We start from the raw sequence: 26317 nt of genomic DNA, 5'->3' as shown, positions 1-26317 counted from the left end.
TTGGTTCCGTGCTAACCCAGAATGGGCTGTGTTGGAGCTTGTGGGAGGGGTGTGCCTGCACTGGTCGGATTGCACCACAGGTTAAATGACAGAATGGAGGGTGGGAAGGTATATGGAGCTAAAGGTCTAAGCACAGCAGATGGGCATTCACGTCCCCAGAAAGTTAAGAACTGTCAGTGACAGTCCAAATAGGTATCAAGCGGAAAGCCAAGTAATAAAAAAAGACTGAAAATATTAAGCTGATTTTCTCATGTCTTTGGGGACTTAATCAAGAAATGTGTTTGTCTGAAGTGCAGGCAGGAGAAACAGCTTGGGCCCCACACCCAGTCCTGACATGAGCACAGCACGTAGTCACACCTACCACATGAGTGCTGCTTGTTTCTACAGCGTGACCTGGTCTTTGAGCACACGGCTCTGCTTCTCTTCGAAAACACCGGGGTAACATTAGATTTCATCAGTGTCTTATGCAGCAGCTCTCTAATTCCACGTGACCAGTCACAGAGGGCGTATTTTGACTGCATACTGTTCGTCAGGCCTTCTCCGTAGGAGCTTGGGATTTAGTAGTAAGTCAAACAGATGAAATCTGTGATTTCATAGAGCTTCCCTTCCGGCAGACTGGGGGAGAGGGGGACAGGGTTGGAGCGACAAATAAGCAAACAGATGTTCAGTGTTTTATTTATTTATTTTTGAGGAAGATTAGCCCCGAGCTAACTGCTGCCAATCTTCCTCTTTTTTCTGAGGAAGATGCCCTGAGCTAACATCCATGCCCATCCTTCTCCACTTTATATGTGGGACGCCTACCACAGCATGGCGTGCCAAGCGGTGCCATGTCCGCACCCAGGATCCGAACCGGTGAACCCCAGGCCGCCAAAGCAGAACGTGCGCACTTAACCCGCTGTGCCACCGGGCCGGCCCCTCAATGTTTTAAAATGCAATGAAAAAAAAAAAGCAGTGTAAGAGGGCGGGAGGTGGTGCTCTTTGAGCCAGGGTGATTGGGGAAGCCCTCTGTGCTAGAGTGCCGCTGATCAGAAACCTGGAAACGGTGATGGAGCAAGCTGTGTTGCATATATAGTGCTACTTTTGCAAGCATCACAAGTATTTTTTACTACAAAAGTACATGTTTATAGACAGTTTAGAAAATGAAGATAATCTGAAGGAAGAAAAATAAAATTTTTCATAATACCTCCTCTTAAAACTAATCTCATCATTAATATTTTGCTGCGTCTCCTTGCCTTTTTCATACTTAATAGTTGCCACTGACTTTGTTGCTGTCTCCAGAAAAGCTGGTGATTTGGTTCTCAGCTTTGTTTTTCACTTGATGTGAATCCTGCATCTCTTTAAAATTTGTAAAAGGGAACACTGTAATTCTGAGGAAATGAGGTAACAGCAACAGTTTTGATTCCATAGAATAAAGAGGCTAAGGGAAATTTTTCTGACCTGATTTCATAATATAACCACATTTAGTTTTTAGATTTTTAACGAAACATTAGGTTTATAGTTGGTAGAAATTTCTGGCAAGAACTTAGATTGGTATTTATTTTCTCTATTTCTGTTCTTGTGATTTTCAAGTCCACTTGTTCCTTAGAACTAGGGGAATGATCCTCATCTTGTGTGGAGGACTCATTCCTTATTTTAAGTATTGTGTACCTTCTGACCTTTAGCCTTCGTTACAGGCAAAGAAGAGTAAAACCAAAATGCCATCTCTGGTAAAGAAGTGGCAGAGTATCCAGCGAGAATTGGACGAAGAGGAGAACTCTAGTTCGAGTGAAGAGGACCGGGAGTCAACTGCGCAGAAGCGCATCGAGGAGTGGAAACAGCAGCAGCTGGTCAGGTAAGCGGGACCCCAGGTGGGCGGCTTGTGGTGCTTGTGGTTGTTGTTTTAGAGCAGTCATATTCTGAAAATCACAGCCCTTAAGTTTTGGTATTCTTTACAAACTTAACCTAAAACAATTTTTAATTCAGAGAAATGTTTATTTCCGTATAAAAATTACAGTCTAGGCTTTTTCAAACTCGGAAGTATCAGAGCCGTAATCCTTTCTCCCACTGAGTGTTCATCTTAGGCCAAGGACTGCCTTAACCCTCAGCGTGCCAGGAAACTTAGTCCCCGTTTACCCTCTAGATCCAAGACCCTTTTATATATATATATCTGAATTTATTTTATACGTAATTTACAGTAGTAAAAACAAAGGAAGAGGAAGAAAACTTCTTTAGAAATTTTAACAAGAATTTAAACATAGCTAATCCAAATTTTTATTCTTTATTTTCCTGGTTTTGAAGGTATGTTTACTGAAATCAGCAACATTCTTTGAATGCAACTAATTGCTGAGTTTTCATGTGTAACCTGGAACATACTCATCTCATAAATAGTAATGCCAGTTTTCAAATTCATCTCTGATGGTTTCTAGCTTATCATTACTTCTGGTTCTTGTACTTGCAACATCCATAAATGCACTTTTTATGAAAACATTTGTGAGAGGATAGCCATATTTGTTTCATTATTCAAAACATTTTCATTTTTAGATACAATTAGAATATCATTCCAATGACTTTTTTTGTTCCTAAAATACCTGCTTTCAGCATTTTTCCACTTATGAACCCTATCAAATAAATTTTAGCATACAGCACCATAAAACCTGAGAGATTCCTGTCACATGTCTTTTTAGAAAAATGAGATGGTCCAGGTTCTTGTTAGGAAATGCTGAGTGATGAACTGTTCTTTTGGATGAGAATACTGCGTTGCCTTTGTCCGTAGAAATATATTGTTGACTCAGCGAGCTTGAACTTGAGAAAGTTCATCCAGGACATAGTCCTTTAACTAAACTCAGTCTGAGATTTTAATCGGATCAATTTTACCATCATGATTAGACTCTTCAGTGCCATCATCTGTCTCTCTGCATTGATTTTCTGGTTTGGGTAATATTTTGGGGGGAAAAAAGACTATGAAGATGTCTCCAGGCTTCTTTTTTTACTTCCTTGGAAGGTCATGCCCTATTTGGGGCAACATAATAAGAAAACTGAGGGATAGTATTAATGACAATTTATTTCACTTTTGCATCATCCTTGTAGGGGATACCATTATTCTTCAGTTTTCTTATTATTTTAGTCTTTTTCAGTATTGCCGAGAATTGAGTAATGATTAATTCCTACAGTGATGAAATAGCAAACTGTTTCAAGGTGATGGGGAAATTACAGAGATTCTATAATTTATTTTAGATGATTTCAGATTTATAAAAGGATCCAATGCTCCCATTCTGGTAATTGCAAGATGGAATCTGAGTTTTTTAAATCTGTTTTTTAAATGTTGGACAAGCCATGAGATATTAGTCCTTACAACTAGTTAGAATTGATCAAAAGAGAATCTCAAAAACATTAGGTCCAAAGGTCTCTGGTGGTATATTGAGGGTTAAATATATCTTCCTTAAAGAATCATAACTCCTAGGGGCCAAGAAAAACTTCTGCCAGAATGTGTTTTGTTCCTTCACTGTGGCTTTAGTGGTTACTGGAGATACATAAAAATAAGTATGTCCTTAACATGTCTATAAAACGACAGAGAAGAGTGTGTGTATGTCTTTGGTTGACCTATCAGCCTTAAGAAATATGAAGAATATGCTGAAACTTAGTTGAGAAACTTGAAGCATTTTCATGAACATAGATATGATAGGTAAGAGTTTCAGTTTCAGGTAGAGGTTTTCGTTTGCTAGGAAATGAACAGTTTCATTCTTTTTCTTTCCAGTGAAGTAATCTGTGTGTTGTTTTCACAGTGGCATGGCAGAGAGAAATGCAAATTTTGAAGCCCTCCCTGAGGATTGGCGAGCAAGACTGAAAAGAAGGAAAATGGCTCCAAACACATAGTTTTTTAAAAAAAAATTTTTTTTAATTTCTATTATTGACTTTTTTTTTTAAAATTTAGTTCAGAGTCTTAACTAGTTTTACTGTTGTCAATAAACTATAAATGTTATGAGGGAGAGCATATGAATTTCCTGGGCAAGAGCATCCACGTACAAAATTCGCACATGCGTGAAACGTAATTTTTCTGTTTTGTTGAAGGGTGAGGTGACTGAATGCTTTGACCTGGCTGCCTTTATCCTTTCTCACACTGGCACACTCAGCAGGGTATGTTCCTTAACCTCATCCAGCTGGAACATGTGGCCCCTAAGTATGACACCTCTGTAGAGGCCTCGCTGCCCAGTGATGGATTTTCCTCCCTAATAGAGGCTCATTCAGTTCCTGGTGTGGCGCTCTCTCGTTAACGTCTCCAGAACAAGTGCAATTAAGAAGGCAGCTCTGTATTCTACCTGGTTAACTGGGATCTTGGAATCTCTGACCTCTTCCTCTAGTCTGCCACCCCTGAAGTGCGGAGGAATATTAAGTTGTTTACCCTGTGCTGACAGATGGCCACACTCTCTGAGAGTATTGTTTCTCACAAATTCTAGAACCGATAGCTCAGTGGTTTCACACACTAGGTGGAGTGGCATACTTAGATTTCAATACAGGCAGCAGCTGGTGTTCATGTCTTTGATTTTGAGAACTCCCCCTCACATATGTGGCAGTAAATGTAATAAGAGCCGCTGTATGTATTGATGTATCTCCCTTGTCTTACCTTGTTCCAGAATTCACCTCCCTTATATGTGTGAATGTATTCTCCATAAAAATTCCAGTATTTAAAAAACAGTTTACTGTTCCGTACTTTGTATTGTATCACAATCAGGTAAAAGTCACTTTAAACTGAAGAAAAGGCAAATTGTGTTTTAAAGCTCTGTTTGTATTTCTCCAGTTTCTGACCTTGTAAATTTGTATATATGCACTAATAAAGCTTTTTTTATACTTCCAATTGGTTTTTTTTTCTTTTTAAAGATTTTATTTTTCCTTTTTCTCCCCAAAGCCCCCCAGTATATAGTTGCATATTTTAGTTGTGGGTCCTTCTAGTTGTGGCATGTGGGACGCCGCCTCAGCATGGCCTGATGAGCGGTGCCATGTCCGTGCCCAGGATCCAAACCAGTGCACCCCTGGGCGAAACCCTGGGCAGCTGAAGCAGACCACTCGGCCCCAGGGTCGGCCCCTGATTGGTTATCCTTTTGCTCTTCTAAGCCTGTTACTACATGATTATGTAACCAAGACATATTTTAAGTCAATTCTTAATTGTTTTTCCTAATCAAATGCGGTGTAAGGCATGTGCAACCATTGAAGAACAGCTCTCCGGAAAAAGAGCAGCCGGATCTTGAGTTGGGCAGTGGGTCGGGGAGAGGGGAGGGAGGGAGTTAAGGCTGGACAGGCTTCTAGGACCAGAGGATGCTGTGAGACTTCTGTTTTAGAGCTCGCATTCCACAATATTAGCTACTGTTTGACCTGCTTAAATCCTAGAAATGATGGAATGTTAATATTTTGAAAATATAAAGGTGCTTTATAGCTTTCTTTTCTCTGACTATAAAAGTGATATATACTTAGATTTATATTCATATAAAGTTAACCAGACAACAATAGTTTGAATTTTATTCTAGTGTGTTGATGTGCACATAATTTAAAATTTTTACCTGATGAATATATGGTAGTGCATGGGGTTTTATTCACCATTATACAAATATTGGGGTGACCATTTTGTATGTAAATTGTTTTTCTTGTAATTTGCATAGAGCAAATTTCTGAAGATAAAGGCTATCAACTAGCCATTAAAGTTTTTGCTGTAACAGTTTTCCAGACTTGTAGGAGCTGCTGCAGAGTAGCAGTGCCCTTGTCACTATCCCACCAGAACGGAGCATTCTTAAAATTCTGGCAATTTGATCAAAAGGTGTGCTGTCGATTTACCGTTTCTTTTATTTTTCCAGCGTAGAAGGTGTTTTTCGATTCTAGCCATGGGTTGGAGAGAAACAAGGGGAGAGGAGAAGGTTAGCAGCTGCCTTTGAGCAATACTTAGCAGTTACCTAAAGCTAAGGGACAGCAAAGAAGAAAACTGTTGGGGCCCGCTGGCCCTCTGTTCCTCAACCCAATTTCGAGTCCCCGGAAGCGGGGCTGCAATACTGAATGAGAGGAGGAAGGAGTCCGAAACGCCGGTTGTCGATCACTCCCGGGTCCCCACCCCCTCCCGGGGGCGGGGCCTCGCTCCCCGGAAGCCTCGGCCGCCCCGCCCTCCCGCTTCCGCTTCGCGGTTGCTAGGCTACCGGGGCCGGAGCTGAGCGCGGTGGAGGGTGAGCTCGGCTGGCGGGTCCTCTGCCCGGTGCTGGGGCCGGGTCTCTGCCTGCTGGGCCGTGGGCTCCTCTGCTGCCCGGGACGACCCGCGGCGCGCTGGCCTCTGCCCCCCTAGGAAGTCTCTACGCCCCCTCCCCTGACCCTTCGGGAAACTGCCCCTAGCCGCCTGCCCCCGCACCAGAAGCCCCGAACCCCTGCATTCCGTTTTCAGAGCCCACTCCCGCGGCCCCCGACCCTTCTTTTTCATCTACCCAGAGCCCACTCCGCCGGATCCCTCCGTCCCCATTTCTTTCGCTTTCCTGCGGCGTCCTGGTGATGGGCATCTCTGTTCTCAGGGACAGGGGAGCATGGGGCCAGCAAGGGTCCTTGGAGCCTCAGGGGGAGGAGGCCGGAAGACGTGTCTCCCTCCCTAATTCCTCAAGTGCCTCCGAGAGGGAAGCACCCCCCGGGTCCTTGTTTGTCTGAGAGGCTGGACCGGCAGGGAAGGGGAGCGACGCAGCACGTTTTCCTAAAATCGCGTGGGAGGTGGGCGAGGGGGTAAATATCGGCAGTTTTTCCAGTTGTGCTGTTCTGGTTTTTTAGCTTCTCCGGTGTGACCAGCTGCCCTTTTGGAAGTTGCGTGGGTACTGTGGCTGGATGCCAGTGTCACCGACTGGTCTTCAGCGTACCATGCAGAAGTAACATGTTCCCAACGCTGGAAACAGAGCTAAAGCAGGAGGTGGGCACATCCCCCTCTCCAGGAACTCCACCGAAATCCGGTACTAGGTCAGAAGGGGTCTTCTGGGGACACCTGTTTCCAGCTGGAGATCTTGATCCCCAATGATAGAATGATTTGCACGAATGTCCTTCACCTGGTTTGTTTACACACGTCCTCAGGTGTCTTGTCCTTTGCAGCAATACTTGTGTACCTTTTGTTAAGAGTTGAGTTTTCGTTGAAAGGACTTTCCTGATTGAGATGGCCTTTCCTTTTCCAGACTCTTCCTGATCCCTATGAAGACTTTATGTACCGTCACCTCCGGTACTATGGCTACTTTAAAGGTAATATCTCGTTCCTATCTAGCATCACCTTTTCTGGGTCCGTGAAGTAAATTGTTTGATTAACTGGCAGAGTTATGCATGGATAAACTGATGATGAATATTTCCAGCAGTGTTAGTGAAAAGTGCGTCCTTTCCCCATTGGTCTGCTGCGTCACCTCTGTTGAGTGTCCGTGTATACAAGGGTCTGTTTGTCTGTCCTTGCAGCAGTACCACCCTTTCTTAATTGTACCATAGCATTAAAATAGTTGTGATATCTGGAAAGATAGGTCCTCACGTCTTGTTCTTCAAAAGTGTCTTGGCTGTTCTTGCCTTTTTATATAATTTTAGAATTGGCTTGTGATGGTTAAAGAAATTTGGGGGATTGCATTGCGTCTGTAGATTGAATTTCACAAGAAATGAGAACTTTCCGCCACTGAATTCTCCAGTCTCTGAATAGAACGCAATTCTCCATTGGCTTAGGTCAATGTCTCCCAATAAAGATTTGTAATTTTTTCATAGAACTTAATATTTTTATGCTATTTTAAGTGATAGCTTTTTAAATTTTGATTTTCTGACTTTGTTCCTGGTTTTGGGAGATAAAATCAAGTTTTCATATTGATTTGATTTCTATCAACCTTGTTAAACTTTCTTAATAATATTTCATTTTTTGAGTGATTACTGATTTGTTGAAAACTGAGTTTCCGGTTTGCCAGATTCAGCAGAGCCCTCAGGACAAAGCAGCCTGGGGCATCGGGGTTCCCCCCAACCAGCTGCCCCCCGCCCCCCCAGTACCTGCCTACACTTAGCTGTGGCTTTCCTGGCTGCTCTTGTAGCTACCAGATCTTTCTGTCTCTGAAGCCCTTTCTCTTTCCACTGTACCACACTGTTTCTCCAGTCTTCTCCTCACTGTAAAATGGAGAAAATACTGCTGAACGCGTGTAGATTGGAATGTGCAGGCTCTTTGGGAAATGGAACATGTTCATGGGAAAGGCCTGTGGTGGTGGGTGGGGACAGAGTCGGGGGTTTGGTAGTAGTGGTTTTGGTGTTGACCTCGATGTTAGAGGTGATGAGCTAGCTTTCCAGCACCTTTAACTAGCCTACCTATTCTTAGCTCAGAGAGGCAGTTTACCAAACTCTGCTACGCCCCAGCATCTTTGGAAGAATAATCCTCAGTGCCTGTTGAGTGGCTCTGTTGGGGAAAGACATGATTTGATCCCAGACCCCCTGCAAAAGGAGAAGCTTCTATGTGAGTAATAATCAATGTGTATGACCTCCCCAGAAGCCTCACTGCCTTGAGTGACTGCTGGTGGTATTCAGGAGAACACGGCCTAATGGGGGAGAAGCCAGGGGAGCAGCCTTGGCCACTGTTTCTTTTCTTTTGGTAAGGAAGATTGGCCCTGAGCTAACATCTGTTGCCAGTCTTCCTCTATTTTATATGTGGTACGCCACCACAGCATGGCTTGATGAGTGGTGTGTAGGTCCACGCCTGTAGTCTGGACCAGCAAACCTGAGCTGCCAAAGCTGAGTGTGTGAATTTAACCACTACGCCACCAGGCTGGCCCCTATTGGCCACTGTTTCTGACATCACTCAAAAATGTTCTCTCTACATCTACTTTGGATTGTAGGTTTAAATTCAAATAGCACATTCTGGATTTTCTTCCTCCAAATTGTTGGAAAATTTGGTAAGACTCTTTGGTCAAGAGTAATGCTGATTTTTCACACAATTTTTTTCTTTTTTTTGAAGATTAGCCCTGAGCTAACATCTGCTGCCAGTCCTCCTCTTTTTGCTGAGGAAGACTGGCCCTGAGCTAACATCCGTGCCCATCTTCCTCTACTTTATACATGGGATGGCTACCACAGCATGGCTTGCCAAGCGGCGCCTTGTCCGGACCCAGGGTCCAAACCGGTGAACCCTGGGCCGCCAAAGCGGAACATGTGAACTTAACTGCTGCACCACCAGGCCGGCCCCTTTTCATGCACTTTTGATGGATATATTTTTTTTCAGTTGTTTGCATAAGAGTGGTAGAAGCCAATTCCAGCTGGCTTAGGGAAAAATCATTTTTCACAGGGATTCCGCAGGTTCCTCCTGGAATCCAAGGGCAGGAGTGTAGTTGAATTCCTCCCTCAGTACACATCCAACCAAACATCAATCCGCTTCTCTTTGCTCTGTGTCCTTCCCACCCCCAGTGCAAGGTGCCGTCATTTCCCACTATTGAAACCGCCGAGTAATTGGTCTCCTGGCTTCTTCTCTTGTTCCGTGAGGCCCACTTCCCATGCATTTCACACAGCAGTGTTCTTTTTTATGAGCAAATCTGATTGTGTCCCTTTTCTAGTTAAAACAATTGACACAAGACCCAAAAGCCATAAAATATAGCATCACTAATTTTTATAGCAAAAATTTAAACTTCTGAATACAAGAAAGTACTATTAATTAATAAAGGAAAATAAACTGAAAAAAAATTTGTGACAAACATGTCAAAGGATGAATTTCCTTAAAATAACAGTTCTCACAAATCAAATGCATAAAAGATGATCAAAAAATGGGCAAAAGACATGAGCAAGCAGTTCATAGAAAAACAAACATAGGGGCTGGCCCTATGGCAGAGTGGTTAAGTTTGCACACTCTGCTTTGGTTGTCCAGGGTTTGCCAGTTTGGATCCTGGGCATGGACCTACACACTGGTCATCAAGCCATGCTGTGGTGGCGTCCCACATAGGAGAGCTAGTATGACTTAAACTAGGAGAGACAACTATGTACTGGGACTTTGAAGAGAAAAAAAAGAAGAAAATTAGCAACAGATGTTTGCTCAGGGCCAATCTTCCTCACCAAAAAAAACAAAAAAACAAAAACACAGTCAATAAGCTTTATGAAAAGATGCTTAATTTCACCTCTAATTAAAGATACAAATTAAAATGTCAAGTTATCTTTTTTTAATTATGAGACTTGGGCAAAACTTAAAAAAAAAATCATACCTAGTGTAAGTCAGGGTGTGGGGGAACAGTCTCCTACAATGCTGTTAGGAATGTGAGTAGGTGGGCTATTTTAGGAAGGTGATTTGGTAATTCCTGGGAAATTTAAACAGCACTTCATCCTTGATGTAGCCAGTCCGTTTTCAAATATGTATCTTCTATGTTTGCTCAGCCCAGGCCCAGAAGGCTCTTCCCTAGTGTGTCCCAGAGCTCCTGGCAGGGAGTCGAAAGACGGGGCTTGAGCAGAGGAGCCTGGTCAGGGTGATGGCCCAGGAGCCAGCTGACCGTCTCCGCTTGAGTTTCCTCCTCCCCATTTGCTGACCGTCAGATTAACATTAATAAGAAACAAGTGCCAGTCGTAATAAACTAAAAAACATAAGGTGCAGAATCAGCTGGCAGAGGTAACAGCAATGTGAATGAGTTTTAGTTGGAGTGTAATTGATAATCTCATACCCTTTTCTTTTTTTCTGTTTTGATCATTAGAGTGAGAAAGATATTTTTTCTTTATCTTTGTGGCAATTTGTGTATTATGTTGGGTTTTCTATAACCAGAAAAGTACACAGGTAAAAAGAAATGAGTTACAATCTGCTTGTTTAAAAAGAAAAAAGAAGGGCCGGCCCCGTGGCTGAGAGTGGTTAAGTTTGTGTGCTCCGCTTCAGCGACCCAGGGTTTCACCGGTTCGAATCCTGGGCGTGGACATGGCACCGCTCATCAAGCCACGCTGAGGCGGCGTCCCACATGCCACAACCAGAAGGACCCACAACTGAAATACACAAGTATGTACCGGGGGGCTTTGGGGAGAAAAAGGAAAAAATAAAATCTTTAAAAAAAAAATGTTTCTTTTTAAGAAAGGTCATATATATAAGGTATAAGGTTAGGAAATTCAAATGTTATAAAAAAGCACAAAAGGGAAACTAAAAGCCTGCCCTGCCCCATCCCTAATACAACCACTGTTGTTATCATTCTTTTCAGGAAAAAAAAGGATATATCCTCATGTATCTATATATTTTTTCTTTTTAATTGCTCGTGGGGATCCCATACACAGTCTTTACTTGGTTTGTGTGTGTGTGTGTGTGTGTATGTTTTGTATAATAATATATCTTAGAGAGCCTTTTCATATGAGCACATACCCAAAATCTACCTCATTCTTTTTAAGGGCACCTACGGTGTTCCATCTCATTAATGTATCATGATTATTTTAATTTTCCTTTGGATGGGCACTTTGGTTGTTTCCACATTTTTGTTATTTGAACGTTGCTGCCATGAGCAGCTTTGTATGTGCATCTCGATGAACTTCTGTGAGAAACTCTGTAAGGTCGACTCCCAGCAGTGGGACTGCTGCGTCAACGGTGTGAGGGTTTTCCATCTTACTAAATACAGCCTAACCGCTTTCCGGAAAGGTTGTACCCATTTGCCCTCTTGCCAGAAAGTTCTCAGAGGACCTGCTTACTGGCACCTTTGCCAGAATGAGGGTGAAAACACAGAAATGTTTTTCCTGTCTATTAAGTGAAAAACTGGTATCTCCTTGTCGTTTCGATTTACATTTAGTTATGAGTGAGGTTCAGCAGCTTTACCATCTTTTTGAATGTTTATTGCTCTTTTCCCCCCCTTTAAACATTGGGGAAAAGATTTAGAGATAGAAAATCAGGGGCGTATTTTTGGGGTGGGGATGGAGAGAAATAGGGGAAGGGGGGCAGGAAAAGGAGAGACAAAGATCCCCAGGACAAACCTTGCCTCCTCCTTGTCTTTCTAGGGCCCACGTGTCTGTCCTCAACTGTGCGCAGACAGATAGAAGCTGTGAGCAGAGGTATCGCATGTCCTTCCAGATCAGAAAACAGCTCCCTTGTGGGAGCATGTCTTCACCTCCTGCTCTCCCCAGCAGAGCTGGCAATTACCGGCCTTCAGCCTTTCCTCCTGCCTCCCTTCCTTTCTCTCTGTTCTTCCTCGAATTTCCTTTCTCTATCTTTCTCCCCAAAAGCCATTCTTCTCCTCCCTTTGTTCTCATTCTCTATTTCCCAAGAGCTCCTCTTTTCTCTCTTCTGCCCCTTCTCCCTCCTTCTCTGCCCCTCTCTTTTCATCCTCTCTCTTATTAGTCTCTCTTTGAATGGGTATATTAGGAACTTGAAATTTAATTTGTGGATTGTTTCACTGTGCTTAATAAAGTTTTGTGGACTTTTTTCTAAAATGCTAATGAATGAACTGAAATTTCCTTCTCTTGCCTGTCTCTAAACAAAAATAATAAAATACGTTAAGTAATTTTTTATTCATTTCTAACCTACTGTTGAAATTTCTTAGACCCACTAGCTTTGATTTAAAAAACAAAATTTCTTCTAAGTTACTCTAAGGCCTTGCATTTAAATATTTAATAGACTATGTGTGCACAATTTTAACCTAACGTTTTATAACTTCAATGCTGTCGTCTTGGACTAAATCTTCTTGAAGGAGAAACATGTCACAGGACTGCACATCTGTGCCCATATTTTAGTACAGTGCTTACAGGTGCTTAGTTATCACGTTGAGCAGTAACGTTCCTGAGGAGAGAAGGATGCTGTTCACTTGCTCCCTTTCCTTTTGGCAGGTTCCCTTCTGCTGAGTTCACCGCTTCTCAAGAGCAGACAGCTTCTTCACAATGACTTTGGCGAAGTGAACCCACGTCTTCGAGAACCCCGAGATCTCTTTGCCTTTTTGCCTAGCAGCGGGCCCCTACAGGCTCCAAGATGGCCAATAGAATGTGAGGTCATCAAGGAAAACATTCATCATATTGGTAACGTGGCTTTTGTGTCCTGGTGTTACAGTTCTCACAGACTTTATTACAGGATTTTACAATTTTAAGTCCTGCGTGCGCAAGTACAGGGCAGTACAGATTCAGCAGCTGTTGGCTCCCCCTGAAATGATTCAGCTCTGCGAATCTGACACACACACCAAAGTCAATGGTTACGCTCGAGTACAGCCTGGAAGCCTTCCGAGTTCATTAGAGTGGGACGACACCTTTCTGAGCTCTGCTGAGAGAGAGCAGCAATTCTGATTCTGTCTGTTCTTCTCCTTGAACAAGATTTTGTAAACCTTTGCCTTTTTGTTACTGGGAGGAGGGCTTCCTTTATCATTTCTTGTAAGCGAGGCCTAGTGGGGATGAACTCCCTTAACTTTTGTTTACCTGGGAAAGCTTTTATTTCTCCATTGTATCTGAAGGAGAGTTTTTCGGGGTAGAATATTCTTGGCTGAAAGTTTTTGTCTTTGAGTATTTTGAATATATCATTCCACTCTCTCCTAGCCTGTAAGGTTTCTGCTGAGAAATCTACCGAAAGCCTGATAGGGTTCCTTTGTAGGTTATTTTCTTCTGCCTTGCTGCCCTTAGTATTTTTGCTTTGTGATTGGCTTTCGCCAGCCTTGGTAGTATATGCCTTGGAGAAAGTCTTTTTGCATTGAAGTAATTAGGAGTTTATTGGCTTCATGTACTTCTAAGTCCAGTTCTTCCCCAGGTTTGGGAAGTTCTCAGCTAGTATTTCTTTGAACAATCTCTCTGCTCCTTTCTCCCTCGCTTCTCCCTCTGGAATATCTATAATCCTTATGTTGCATTTCCTAATTGAGTCAGATCTTTCTCAAAGAATTTCTTCATTTTTTTTAAAATCTTAGTTCTCTCTCCTCTTCCACTTGAAGCATTTCAATATTTCTATCCTGTAAATCACTAATTCTGTCCTCCATAATAAGCTCTCTCTTTTTTTTATGGATTCTAGATTATTCTTTATCTCATTAATTGTGTTCTTCATCTCCAGAATTTCTGTTTGGTTTTCGGTTTTGTTTTTTTGTTTACAGTTTCCGTCTCTTTGGTGAAGTATTCCTTCTGCTCATTAATTTTATTCCTGAGATCACTGAACTGTCTTTCTGAGTTTTCTTGTAGCTTGTTAAGTGATAGCTATTTTGAATTCTTTGTCATTTAGATTGTAAATTTCTGTGAGTTCAGGATTGGTTTCTGGAGACTTGTCATTTTGTTCTGCTCTGGAGTACTAATGTAGTTATTCATGATGTTGGATGAAGTGATCCTTTGCCGACACATTTATGATAATATCGGGTCACCGATTCCACCTGCCACTGCTGGGAGTGGGCAGGAGCTGTGTTTTCTGGTCCCACCCCTTCTGGTGGAAGTTGCAGGTAGGGCTACTCTGTGTTTGCTCCAGCTGGCCACAGCCACTCTGCAGGCAGTGCTCACATGGGCAGGGCCTCTGTGCTTGGCAGGGACTCAGCTGAGCTGCTGCATGCTAGGTGGGAGGAGCCACACACAGGGGCTGAGCCACCACTTGGAGGATCCCACAGGCTGCTGTGCTCTGCGGGCAGGGGTGCCTTCTGAGTGGGCAGGGTGCTTTCTCGCCTGCACTGCACTAGTGGGGAGGGGTGCCCATGCAGTGTTTGAGTCACTGCCTCTTGGTGTAGAATGTGCCCATGGGCAGGGTCCCCACAGCACGCTGGGCACTCCTGTGGCCCGGGCTGCAATTCCCAAAGCATTCACACAGGCCAGGCTGTCCCCATTTCTTCCAGTCCCACGCAGCTGCTGTGTGAGGATCCACCAACTGGCTCAGTGCTGCCAGGGTCGGGGAGGACTGTGCTCACTTGGTTCCACTGCCTCCCGGGGATCCAGTCCACCTACCTTCAGATGTATAGCCCTGTGGATCTCTCAGAAGTCCTCTTGTGCTGTGCAGGGGTCCTCTGCTGGTTAATGAATGTCCAGTTAGTTGTAACTTAAATGGGCGAGACTGAGAGACAGCTCACTCTGCCGTGATGCTGACGTCTCTCCAGGATACCTTTCCAGAGGCCAAAATGTATTAATACTTAAGTCTGTTTTCTAGATTATTCCTGTCTCAGTATTGATATGCTTGGTTGAGTTTTATAAAAGTTTTTACCAGCCTTGGTATAATTGATGAACACCATATATATCAGAACATAGTTTTTACTCTTTTCAATTATATTTTGAGTTTATTGGAGTTTTCTATAGAAATAGTAGACTTTTTTTATGACATTGCTGGTCATATCCTTAAGTTATTGGTGCAAGTATAATCTTTAGCGTTCATTTTATGAAGCATTTTCAGAAGTGGGTTGCGTTGAAAAGTGGGGACTTTTCTTTTTTTTTTTTAAAGATTTTGTTTTTCCTTTTTCTCCAAGTGGGGACTTTTCTAATTGATGGAACACCTATGTCTGCCAAACATGTGTCTCTGCTTTAGATTGCTGGATAAACAACTGGATGTTTCTTATCTTCTCACTTCCCTCTTATAATAGTCATTCAATAAATATTTATTAAGCATCTGCTGTATGCTAAGTACAGTGCTTTGTTTTAGAGATGTTTAGAGATGTTTTAGTGATGAATAAGATGGAGACACCCAGAGCTCGCAGACTAGTGGGGAAGTTAAAGATATAACCAGGCAATTGCATAGAGCTTGCTCTCTCTGGGAAACTTAGCCCCGCCTACCTGGGGGTTTCCAAGAGGAGTTGACATGTGAGCTGAGATCTAGAGGATGAGTTAGAAGTGATCCAATTGAGGGTTGTCAAAGAAAAGTATTCCAGTTAGAGGGAACAGAAACAGAGCGTGACGTGTGTGGGCAGCCATAGAGCATTGGGCTTCAGAGACAAGAGATGCAGCTGAAGATGTAAGGACAGGTTCAGCGTTCTTAACTGGGCACAGACTTGCTCTAAGGGTGTTTGGAAATGTGTGTGGGGGGAGGCATTTTGAGTTGACACAGTAGCTGAGAAGTCCTGAGGTCATCTGTCCCTACACTGTACAAATTGTAGATCAAAGTCCAAGTTGATCTGGCCAAACAGTAGGATTTGGCTATTCCCTGTATAAAGTAGACTAAGAGAATTCCTGTGAGGATTTCAGACTCCGTTCTAAGAGGGGACAGAAAAAGTGGGAAATGAAGTTAATATCCAAGTTACTGCAGTGGTAATCCACTAAACCACTAGAGCTTCAAAAAAGCAATTTTTTAAAACTTTCAAAGAAATTTAATAACGAGCAGCTTATTGTTTAAACTGAATTATCAAAGCCTCGTCACTCCCCATTACCTTAAAGGAAGGAAAAGAAATGAGCATTGTCTTTTACTGTGTTGTGTCTTTATGTGCCCTTGGCTTTCATCAGTGGCACCTGTACTTAAAATGATATGGAGAAATTGCCCAAGTCCCATGTGAGAAATCTTTTAGGATTGAGTGTTAACGGAAAAGGTTTGTTTCCTCTGAAACAATTGACCTACTTGGTTTTCTATAGTAGTGAACAGTATGTAGCTGGTCATGTTTTCCTGACTTTAAAAGGAAGCTCAGAGTCAAATTTTAAAGAGTTGTTACAGGGGCCAGCCCCGTGGCCGAGTGGTTAAGTCCGTGCACTCCGCTGCAGCAGCCCAGGGTTTCATCAGTTTGAATCCTGGGCGCAGACATGGCACCGCTCATCAAGCCATGCTGAGGCAGCATCCCATATGCCACAACTAGAAGGACCCACAACTAAGAATATACAACCATGTACTGGGGGGCTTTGGGGAGAAAAAAATAAAAAATCTTTAAAAAAAAAAAAAAAAGAGTTGTTACAGCAACTATATTCACATTTCTAGCTTATTTTTAAGTCTTCTCTTTAAAATTTGTACTTCTGTTGTATATGCTTTTTGTTAAAAGTCTCCTCATAGTCTTTATGGAAAAAAGCAAGATGTAATTAATTTATACACAAACTGGAAACTTTGGGTGGGAATTTGATTTGTTCAACCAACTAGCCATTTGAATAATTATTATTGTAATTTTAAATCAATTCTGGTGAAGTGCATTTATATTATTTCTTATTTTGTACTTTTGTAATGTCTTCTTTCAGAGTGGATCCCACCTCAACCGGAATATTTCTATCAACCTACAGGAAATGAAAAGGTACCAGAAATTGTAGGAGAGGAAGAAGGCACAGTTGTCTATCAATTAGATTCAGGTATTGTCATTACCCTGAACAGTGAGTAATTAATCATTACAAAGTTATAATAAACATGTTTCCTGTAATAAATGTGATTTTAAAAAATCCATAGTTTAGTGATAAATAAACTATCTTTTTCAGACCAACCTGAATGGGAGACCTGATGCTCATGACCTGTCAGCTTTAAAATTTCAGTTGTTTTTAAAATGACAGTCCCTTTTCCTTAATAGTTTTAAGCCCATCTGATAGCATCTCCCTTGTTATTCGCCTTCCTGACAATCAGATGTTGGGTCTTTGGGGAGCTTGCTCTTCTTTTCTCCACCTCCTGTGTGTACTTTAGTGACTCCCCTGTGGCATGTGCATATGACATATGTACTGTGTGGTTTCCTGCGTTACGTTGCAGTCCTAGAGGTGGAAGCCGTGTCTTTTATAAACATGTGCAGAACACTGTACCCAAAAACAACAAAATACACATTCTTTTCAGGGGCCCATGGTAGATTCCGCAGGATTCTCCGTATGCTAGGTTGTAAAGCAAGTCTTAATATATTTAAAAGGATTGAGGGGGCCAGCCTGGTGGCGTAGTGGTTAAGTTCATGTGCTTCCCTTCGGCAGCCCAGGGTTTGCAGGTTCAGATCCCGGGCACGGACCTAGCACCACTCATCAAGCCACGCTGTGGCAGCATCCCACATAAAGTGGAGGAAGATTGGTACAGATGTTAGCTCAGCGACCATCTTCCTCAAGCAAAAAGAGGAAGATCGGCAACAGATGTTAGCTCAGGACCAGTCTTCCTCACAAAAATAAAAATAAATGGATTGAAATCAGGGCCAGTCCCGTGGCTGAGTGGTTAAGTTCGCTCACTCTGCTTCGGCAGCCCAGGGTTTCGCCAGTTTGGATCCTGGGCGTGGACATGGCACCACTCATCAGGCCATGCTGAGGTGGCATCCCACATGCCACAACTAGAAGGACCCACAACTAAAATCATATATATATAACTATGTACTGGGGGAACTTGGGGAGAAAAAGCAATAAAAAAAAAAAATTAAAAAATAAAAAGATTGGCAACAGTTGTTAGCTCAGGTGCCAATCTTAAAAAAAAAAAGGATTGAAATCATACAAAATGTATTCTCTGACCACCACAAAATTAAATTAGAAATCAACAACAGAATGAAATCTGGGAAATCTACAAATATTTGGAAATTGAACAACACATTTCTAAGCAACCTATGAGTTAAAGAAATCAAAGGAGGGGCTGGCCCCCTGGCCAAGTGTTTGGGTTTGTGTGCTCCACTGCAGGTGGCCCAGTGCTTTGTTGGTTCGAATCCTGGGCGCAGACATGGCACTGCTCATCAAACCACACTGAGGCAGTGTCCCACATGCCACAACTAGAAGGACCCACAGGAAGAATATACAACTGTATCGGGGGGCTTTGGGGAGAAAAAGGAAAAAAATAAAATCTTTAAAAAAAAATCAAAGGAGAGTTCAAAAATATTTTGAATTGAGTGAAAACAAATATCAAAATTTAGGGATGCAGCTAAAGCATGGCAAGGTAAATTTATGGCTTTAAAGGCCTTTGGAAGGAAGAAGGGTCTCAAATAAATTACCTAAACTTCTACTTTAATAAATTAGAAAAGTAAAAGCAAACTAAATCCAATGGAAGCAGAAGTAAGGAAGTAATAATGAAAATAAGTGAAATAGAAATCAGAAAAATAATAGAAAAAATCAAACCAAAAGTTGGTTGTTTGGAAACATCAACATAACTAACAAAACTTTAGCTAGACCAGCCAAGAAAAAGGGAGAGGAGACACAAATTATCAAAATCAGGAATGAAAGGGGACATCAACATCTCTACAGAAATCGAAAGAATTATAAAGTAGTGCTATTGACAACTTTATGCTGACAAATTAGACAGCATAGATCAACAGAAACAATTGCTAGAAAGACACAAATTACCAGAACTGACTTGGGAAGAAGTAAAAAGACTGAATAGATTATAACAAAGAAATTGAATTAACAATTTAAAATCTTCCTGCAAAGAAATTCCTGGCCCAGATGGTTTGACAGGGTTTGTTTGAGTTCTGTCAAACATTTAAACATGAAATAGCACTAAGTCTTCATAAACTCTGAAAACAGAGGAGGAGGAAACCTTTCCCAACGCTTCATGAAGCAGTGTACCCTGACACCAAAGCCAGACAAAGACATCACAAGAAAACTATAGGTCAGTATTCCTCATGAATCTGAATGCAGAAATCCTCAACAAAATACCAGCAAACCAAATCCAACACGATATTGAAAGGATTATTCACCATGACCAAGAGGGATTTGTCCCAAGAGTGCAAGGGCCATTCAACATAAGAAAATCGGTGCAACACACCACATTAATGAAACAAAGGGGAAAAACACACGATCATCCAGTCATCTTGATGTAGAAAAAGCATTTGACAAAGTCCAGCCTTTCATGAGAGCAGTCAGAAAACTAGGAATAGGAGAGAATGTCCTGGGGCCGGCCCCATGGCCAAGTGGTTAAGTTCACACTGCTTTGGATCCTGGTCGTGGACCTAGCACTGCTCATCAAGCCATGCTGAGGTGGCGTCCCACATAACAGAACTAGAAGGACCTATGACTAGAATATACCGCTATGTACTAGGGGGCTTTGGGGAGAAGAAGAAAAAACAAAAAAGATTGGCAACAGATGTTAGCTCAGGGCCAATCTTTAAAAAAATAAAAAGAAGAGAATGTCCTCAACTTGATAAAGGGTATTTATGGAAAGGGTAGATCAACTTTACACCCACTAAAATAGCTATTATAAAAATATAGACAATAACAAGTGCTGGGGAGGATGTGGAGCAGGTGGTAAAACTAACATTTGAGACAGAAAGGAAAGGTAATGTTAAAGAGCAATGAGCCAGGAAATGTATATGAACCTTCCCAAAAAAAGGGAAGTAAATTTTGAATTATTAATGTCAGGATGCCAAATTAGTAATAGGGAGAGACATGGGGAGGCAGAGATGCTGCCCACAGGGGCAACCTTTGTCATCCTCAAAAACCATCTGAGATTCATTGCACGCACAGGTACCAGAGCTACTTGGAACTTTTTAAAAAGAGTTCTCTGCAGTTGGGAAATGCTGTTTTCAAGAAATAGAAAGCAAGAAAAATATTCTCACAATTTGAAAATCAATCACTGCTAGAAAGTAATTATCGGGGAATCTATTTTGGTGGAGGAGGAATGTGTAGCAAGTTTAGCTGGTAGAAATAGAAGGTGTTGAGTCAGTGAATGAGGGGAAGCTTTTGGAGAGACAACTAGAAATAGGAGGGATGGACTGCAGTGTATGTCAATTCTACAACCAGAAGAATAAAATGAGCCAGTTACAGCAGAGGGCCCAGCGGACATGTTATTGCACTTGCTCCACTCCCAGTTGCCTTGATTCTGAGCTCTCTTCACGTTAATAACATTATGGTGGAAAAAGTTATATGCTGTGAAGTGGATAAGGTGAAGCAGCTCACCATGTACTTAGCTCCGTCTTATGGAATGTCTGAGGAGGAATTTGGGAGACATTAAACAAAGAGATCATAATGGGTAGACTTGGATAAATAATAGAGAATGTATTGCTCCTGAAACCTCAAGAAATCCTTGGGATCGGAAACCCATTTCACCTCTTACTAACCTGGCGGTAGTCATTTGCAATAAACCAGATGACCATGAATCCACATTGCTACATCTGTTCTTTTTAGAGATATTTCTGCATAGAAGGAAACCCTGGGGCTGAGAGCTGGTTCTCCTAAGGCACCTTTTGTGAGTTGCCCTAATTGTCCTGTTAAGATACAATTGTGGCAGATGCACCCAATCTTCATGTCCTTTGGCTACATCAGGAAGAGTTGGGCCAACCCCATTGGAGGAATGACGACATGGAAAACTGAGAAGATGGGGCTCCAGGGAGAATTTGGAAATTTGTCAGCTTAAGGGCCTCAGAGCAACTACTTACTATGAGACTATTGGGGGGAAAAGGAGAGAGGTTTTGTTTTTTTTTTTTTTTGACAAATGTTACTGTGGGCTATGAATTCGATTGTCTTTATTACCTGAGAGACTCAAAATACTGAAATTCCTATATTAATGACATCTGGTTGGTGGTTTGTACTTCGATTGTGGGGCCATAAAGAGAGGGAACCATTTTGGGGCCCTGGCTTTTTTTTTTTCTTTTTTTTTTCTTTTTTTTTTTGAGGAAGATTAGCCCTGAGCTAACATCTGTTGCCAATCCTCCTCGTTTTGCTGAGGAAGACTGGCCCTGAGCTAACAGCCATGCCCATCTTCCTCTACTTTATATGTGGCACACCTACCACAGTGTGGCTTGATGAGTGGTGCCATGTCTGCACCTGGCATCTGAACTGGCGAACCCCAGGCTGCAGAAGTGGAACGTGTGAACTTAACCGCTGCACCACTGGGCTGGCCCCGGGGCCCTGGGTTTTAACTGGATTACACATCCTCTTGGGGCTGCTTCTGCTCCTTCTTCTTGTGTGCTTTTCTTCTTTTACTTCTCTGCATGCATGCTTTCTCCTTTGCTCTCATTTGTTATCCAAATGTTTATTCTCTAAGTCTCCATAGTGACAAGGTTACACATAGAAGCCAAAGTCATAATAATGGGAATGTGTTTACTAATGAACTGACTACTTTTGTACTCAGGTGCTGCACAAACGTTACTGTTTGTTTAATGCTAGCATCTGTCCTGTCCCATGGTCAGCATCTCTGTTCATACCAGTCATTTGCTGATTGGTAGATATTGTTAAGATCTGACAATATAATGTCAATAAAGTAAAAATTAATTACAAAGTGAAATGGTGATCCCTACAAGAGATGCAGGATTTGGGGGCTGGCCCTATGGCCTGGTGGTTAAGTTCATCATGCTCTGCTTTGGCGGCCTGGGTCTGGTTCTTGGGAGTGGACCTAGACCACTTGTTGTAGCCATGCTGTGGTGGCAACCCACATACAAAATAGAGGAAGGTCGGCACATATGTTAGCTCAGGGTGAATCTTCCTCAGCAAAAAAAAAAAAAAAAAAAAAAAAACCCACCATTTTCTAAAAAAAAAATTAAAAATAAAAAGAGATGTGGGATTTTATGAAGTTGATAAATGTTAAAGAATTGCTTAAATTACTTGCAAAGCCATTGACAAATGAAAATCTAGAAATTTTTTATCAGTTAACAGTTAAAGAGAAAATCAACAAAAGATGACAAAATAGATTCTTCTGGGCATAATGATAAGAATATTGTGGTACAAAGAGAAGTCCTTGGGAAAACTATGAAGCCCCAAAATAGTTTTGCAAAAGTAACTGCAAAAATCAAAGATGTCACATGGCACTCTCAGTGAATTTGTCTGAAAAATTGCAACCCCACCAAAAAAATCAACAAGTGATTCTTTATTATTCCAAGAATTAGAAAGAGATTGTGATTAGAATCTAAATTTTGTTTAAAAAGATAAAATAAATTTCATAGTTTTTTGTTTTAGTTTCATATTAAAGATAAAATTTCAGTCATAACCTTTTCTTTTCACTAATGACTGTGATATTTTGGTTTCCCTCTTAGGCAGATTCACCCAAGCCAATTCTTCTCAAACTTTTTTTTTTTTTTAAGATTTTATTTTCCTTTTTCTCCCAAAGCCCCCCGGTACGTAGTTGTGGGTCCTTCTAGTTGTGGCATGTGGGACGCCGCCTCAGCATGGCCTGATGAGCTTGCTCAGGATTTGAACTGGCAAAACCCTGGGCCACCGAAGTGGAGTCTGTGAACTTAACCATGCGGCCACAGGGCCAGCTCCTCAAACTTTTATTTTTGTTACATTTAAATCTGGAAGGATATACCAAAAAATGATAGGGAGTTGATTTTCTTTTTTGTTTTCCCCTTTATCTTTTTTAAATTAATAAATAGATGTTATTTGTACTTTTTTAATAGAATAAGAGTGGAAATGTTTTCAGATCCTCTATTTAGAATATCATTTTTTGCCAACATCCTTTCAAATTAGGGTTTCAGTGGGTACGAGCTGTATCTCAGATGCCAGGAGTAGCTATGCAGGAAAAGGAAGGGCTCTAAACCACTTCAAAGAAATACATTGTTTCAAATTAAAGTTCTCAGCAAGGACAATTGCAATTTTGAGTATTCATTGTTGTTAACGTAGAATAGTGCTGAACACATAGAGGGGCTGAGTGATGATAATACTTGGTGGTGAATGGCTTCTGAGTGGAACCTGACCTAAATATGTCTGTCTCCTCTGCAGTGCCCACCGAAGGCTCCTATTTCACCAGTTCCAGAGTGGGAGGCAAACGAGGAATTATCAAGGACCTCGCTGTCACGCTGCAAGGACCAGAAGATAATGCTCTGCTGTTTGAATCACGATTTGAGAGTGGGAATCTGCAAAAAGCTGTCAGAGTGTGAGTAACAGACGAATTTCCCACAGGGATGATGACTGAAGAGCCTGAGAAGTGTCTTCAGGGATCGGGAGTCAGGAGTGTTTTTGAAAAAGAGAGGTGATGGGAAATGGTTACGAGGAGCAATATTTGTGACTCATATTTTTCCCCAGAATAAAATTTATCTAAATTGTTTTTTCTGCTTATGAAAGAAATTACTGCTCATTTAAAATTTGTATTAATAAAAATATGTAACATAAAAAGTTGTCCTATAATCATACCTTCCAGATGCAGCAACTGTTAAGAGTTTGATGTATATGCATTAATTTTTTTTTCTGTCTCTGTGTATGTGTAATATACCCAAATTACGTATTTTTAAAAATAGGATAATGGGGGGCCAGCCTGGTGGCATAGTGGTTAAGTTCGTGTGCTCCACTTCAGCGGCCCAGGGTTCGCTGGTTCGGATCCCGGGCACAGACCTATGCACCACTGTCAAGCCATGCTGTGGCAGGTGTCCCACATACAAAGTAGAGGAAGATGGGCATGGATGTTAGCTCAGGGCCAGTCTTCCTCAGCAAAAAGAGGATTAACAGCAAATGTTAGCTCAGGGCTAATCTTGCTTAAAAAAAAAAAAAAAGGGTAATGGTATACATACTGTTTGCAAATTGCTTTTTCCACTTAATAAATTTTAGATGTTTTTCTATGGCAGTACCACAGATATATCTCCTTATTTCTAATAGTTCATATTATTCTATTGTATGGATATTCCGTACTTTATCCTGTCTCCAATCGATGGGAAACTAAGATGTTTACAGTTTTTTGTTTAACAGAATTAACACCCTTGTGCATTAATATTTTTAAATATTTGTGGGGGGTTTTTTAGTTTCTTTTTTTTTTTTAAGATTGGCACCTGAGCTAACATCTGTTGCCAGTCTTTTTCTTTTTCCTTCTTCTCCCCAGAGCACCCCCCTCCCCCCGGTACATAGTTGTATATTCTAGTTGCAGGTCCTTCTAGTTGTGACGTGTGGGACGCCACCTCAGCGTGGCTTGATGAGTGGTGCTAGGTCCATGCCCAGGATCCAAACCGGCAAAACCCTGGGCCGCCAAGGCAAAGGGCATGAACTTAACCACTAGGCCATGGGGCCAGCCCCAGTATTTCTGGTTTTATGGGATAAATTCTAGAATAAAATTGTTGAGTCAAGGGGTTTGAACACTAAGTATTGCTAGGCTTTGCCAAATTGCCCTCCAGCATGACTTCAGTTCCCATCAACAGTGTACGAGAGTGCCTGTTTCCCAGCATTGGAATGTTGATGAGATGGAGGGGAAAATGACACTCTCTTTTAATTTGCATCTCTTTAATTGTGCATGCAGATGAATATCTTTTCATGCTTTGGCATTTGTATTTCCTCTTCTGCAAGTTAGTCCTGCTTCTTTTCAACAAGGTGAATGCATTCCAGAGATGCCCCCTCATCTTCAAATAATTGATGATCAAAGATAAAATAGCACAAGAGGCTTAAGGGTCTCCTCCACGCTGGTGACGTCCAGGATGTAGCTGGCCGCCAGCAGAGGGCTGTGTTCACTGTGTTTCAGAGAAGGGTATGGGAGTGGCTAGAAACTGCTACTGGATGCGTTAGAAAGGTACCACGAAGCCCACAGAGCTCCCGAACATCCTGCGTGGCAGTGTGAGTTTCGAGACTCTTCCCGTCCCACCCCAAATAACCTTTCTTTCCCCAAGTTGCTGTTAGCCTAATATTTCAGGAGAACTAGGTAAATTAGAAAATACATGTTTGACATAGCAGGCTTCTCTGTTGTAATAAGATCTGTTTTTACCGGGGGAAAACAATATTTTCCCAGATTTGTTTTCTGAGGGGAGTGTGGGGTTACAAAGATATTCTTCTGTTTTCTCCGATACAGGGACACCTATGAGTATGAACTCACCTTGCGAACCGACCTCTATACGAACAAATACACTCAGTGGTTTTATTTTCGAGTTCAGAACACCAGAAAAGATGCCACGTATCGCTTCACCATCGTCAACTTGCTAAAACCCAAGAGCCTTTATACTTTGGGGATGAAGCCACTCATGTACTCCCAACTGGATGCCAACACCCACAACATTGGCTGGAGGAGAGAAGGAAGTGAGATCAAGTACTATAAGAACAACACGGATGGTGGGCAGCAGCCCTTCTATTGTCTCACGTGGACCATTCAGTTTCCGCATGACCAGGACACTTGCTTCTTTGCACACTGCTACCCGTATACGTACACCGATTTGCAGTGCTACCTCCTGTCCGTGGCCAACAACCCTGTGCAAGCTCAGTTCTGCAAACTCCGAACTTTGTGCCGGAGCCTAGCGGGAAACGTCGTCTACCTGCTCACCATCACCAACCCGTCCCGGACGCCTCAAGAGGCAGCTGCGAAGAAAGCCGTGGTCTTGAGCGCCAGAGTCCACCCCGGGGAAAGTAATGGCTCCTGGATCATGAAAGGCTTTTTGGACTTCATCCTTAGCAACTCCCCAGATGCCCAGCTCCTCAGAAATATCTTTGTCTTCAAAGTGGTTCCCATGTTAAATCCAGATGGAGTCATTGTGGGGAACTCTCGGTGTTCGCTGGCTGGAAGGGACTTGAACAGGCATTATAAAACCATTCTTAAGGACTCTTTCCCTTGCATCTGGTACACCAGGAACATGATCAAGAGGTGAGGCCCTTTATCTGCTGATCTTTCTCTGGATGCCGTGAGCACTACCTTACCGGGGACGAGGACTCTTCTGTTGTAAGAATTGGGTATGGCTTTGGGGACAGTCTTTACCGTTCTCTTTGCAGTCACGTGGGGTTG

The 26317-nt window shown here is 42.1% G+C and overlaps 2 protein-coding genes across 9 annotated transcripts in view; both read left to right on the top strand.

Annotated features, from left to right (window-relative positions):
• FNBP4 (formin binding protein 4) overlaps positions 1–4831 on the top strand; it is a 34048-nt gene extending 29217 nt beyond the window's left edge. Inside the window, exons 16-17 of the mRNA XM_014861366.3 lie at positions 1674–1831; positions 3762–4831. Coding sequence (XP_014716852.2) covers positions 1674–1831; positions 3762–3852 — 249 coding nt within the window. The 3' untranslated portion in view covers positions 3853–4831. The remainder of the gene's footprint in view (positions 1–1673; positions 1832–3761) is intronic.
• A 1258-nt stretch (positions 4832–6089) lies between these two features.
• Positions 6090–26317, top strand: part of AGBL2 (AGBL carboxypeptidase 2) — a 44403-nt gene continuing 24175 nt past the window's right edge. For 2 of the 8 annotated variants that reach the window (XM_070487673.1, XM_070487672.1), the window contains exons 1-10: positions 6090–6182; positions 6766–6901; positions 7158–7221; positions 8312–8446; positions 10829–10945; positions 11923–11976; positions 12748–12933; positions 17005–17112; positions 23353–23506; positions 25397–26179. In XM_070487673.1, the coding sequence (XP_070343774.1) occupies positions 6866–6901; positions 7158–7221; positions 8312–8446; positions 10829–10945; positions 11923–11976; positions 12748–12933; positions 17005–17112; positions 23353–23506; positions 25397–26179 (1637 nt within the window). In that variant the 5' untranslated portion in view covers positions 6090–6182; positions 6766–6865. The remainder of the gene's footprint in view (positions 6183–6765; positions 6902–7157; positions 7222–8311; positions 8447–10828; positions 10946–11922; positions 11977–12747; positions 12934–17004; positions 17113–23352; positions 23507–25396; positions 26180–26317) is intronic. The other 6 variants (XM_070487676.1, XM_070487675.1, XM_014861367.3 and 3 more) reach the window with 3 other exon arrangements.

Source organism: Equus asinus, chromosome 17 (assembly GCF_041296235.1).
Source record: "Equus asinus isolate D_3611 breed Donkey chromosome 17, EquAss-T2T_v2, whole genome shotgun sequence".
NCBI classification, from domain to species: Eukaryota; Metazoa; Chordata; class Mammalia; order Perissodactyla; family Equidae; genus Equus; species Equus asinus.
Note: the sequence above shows the minus strand (reverse complement) of the source record. Positions and strands in the feature narration are given on the sequence as shown.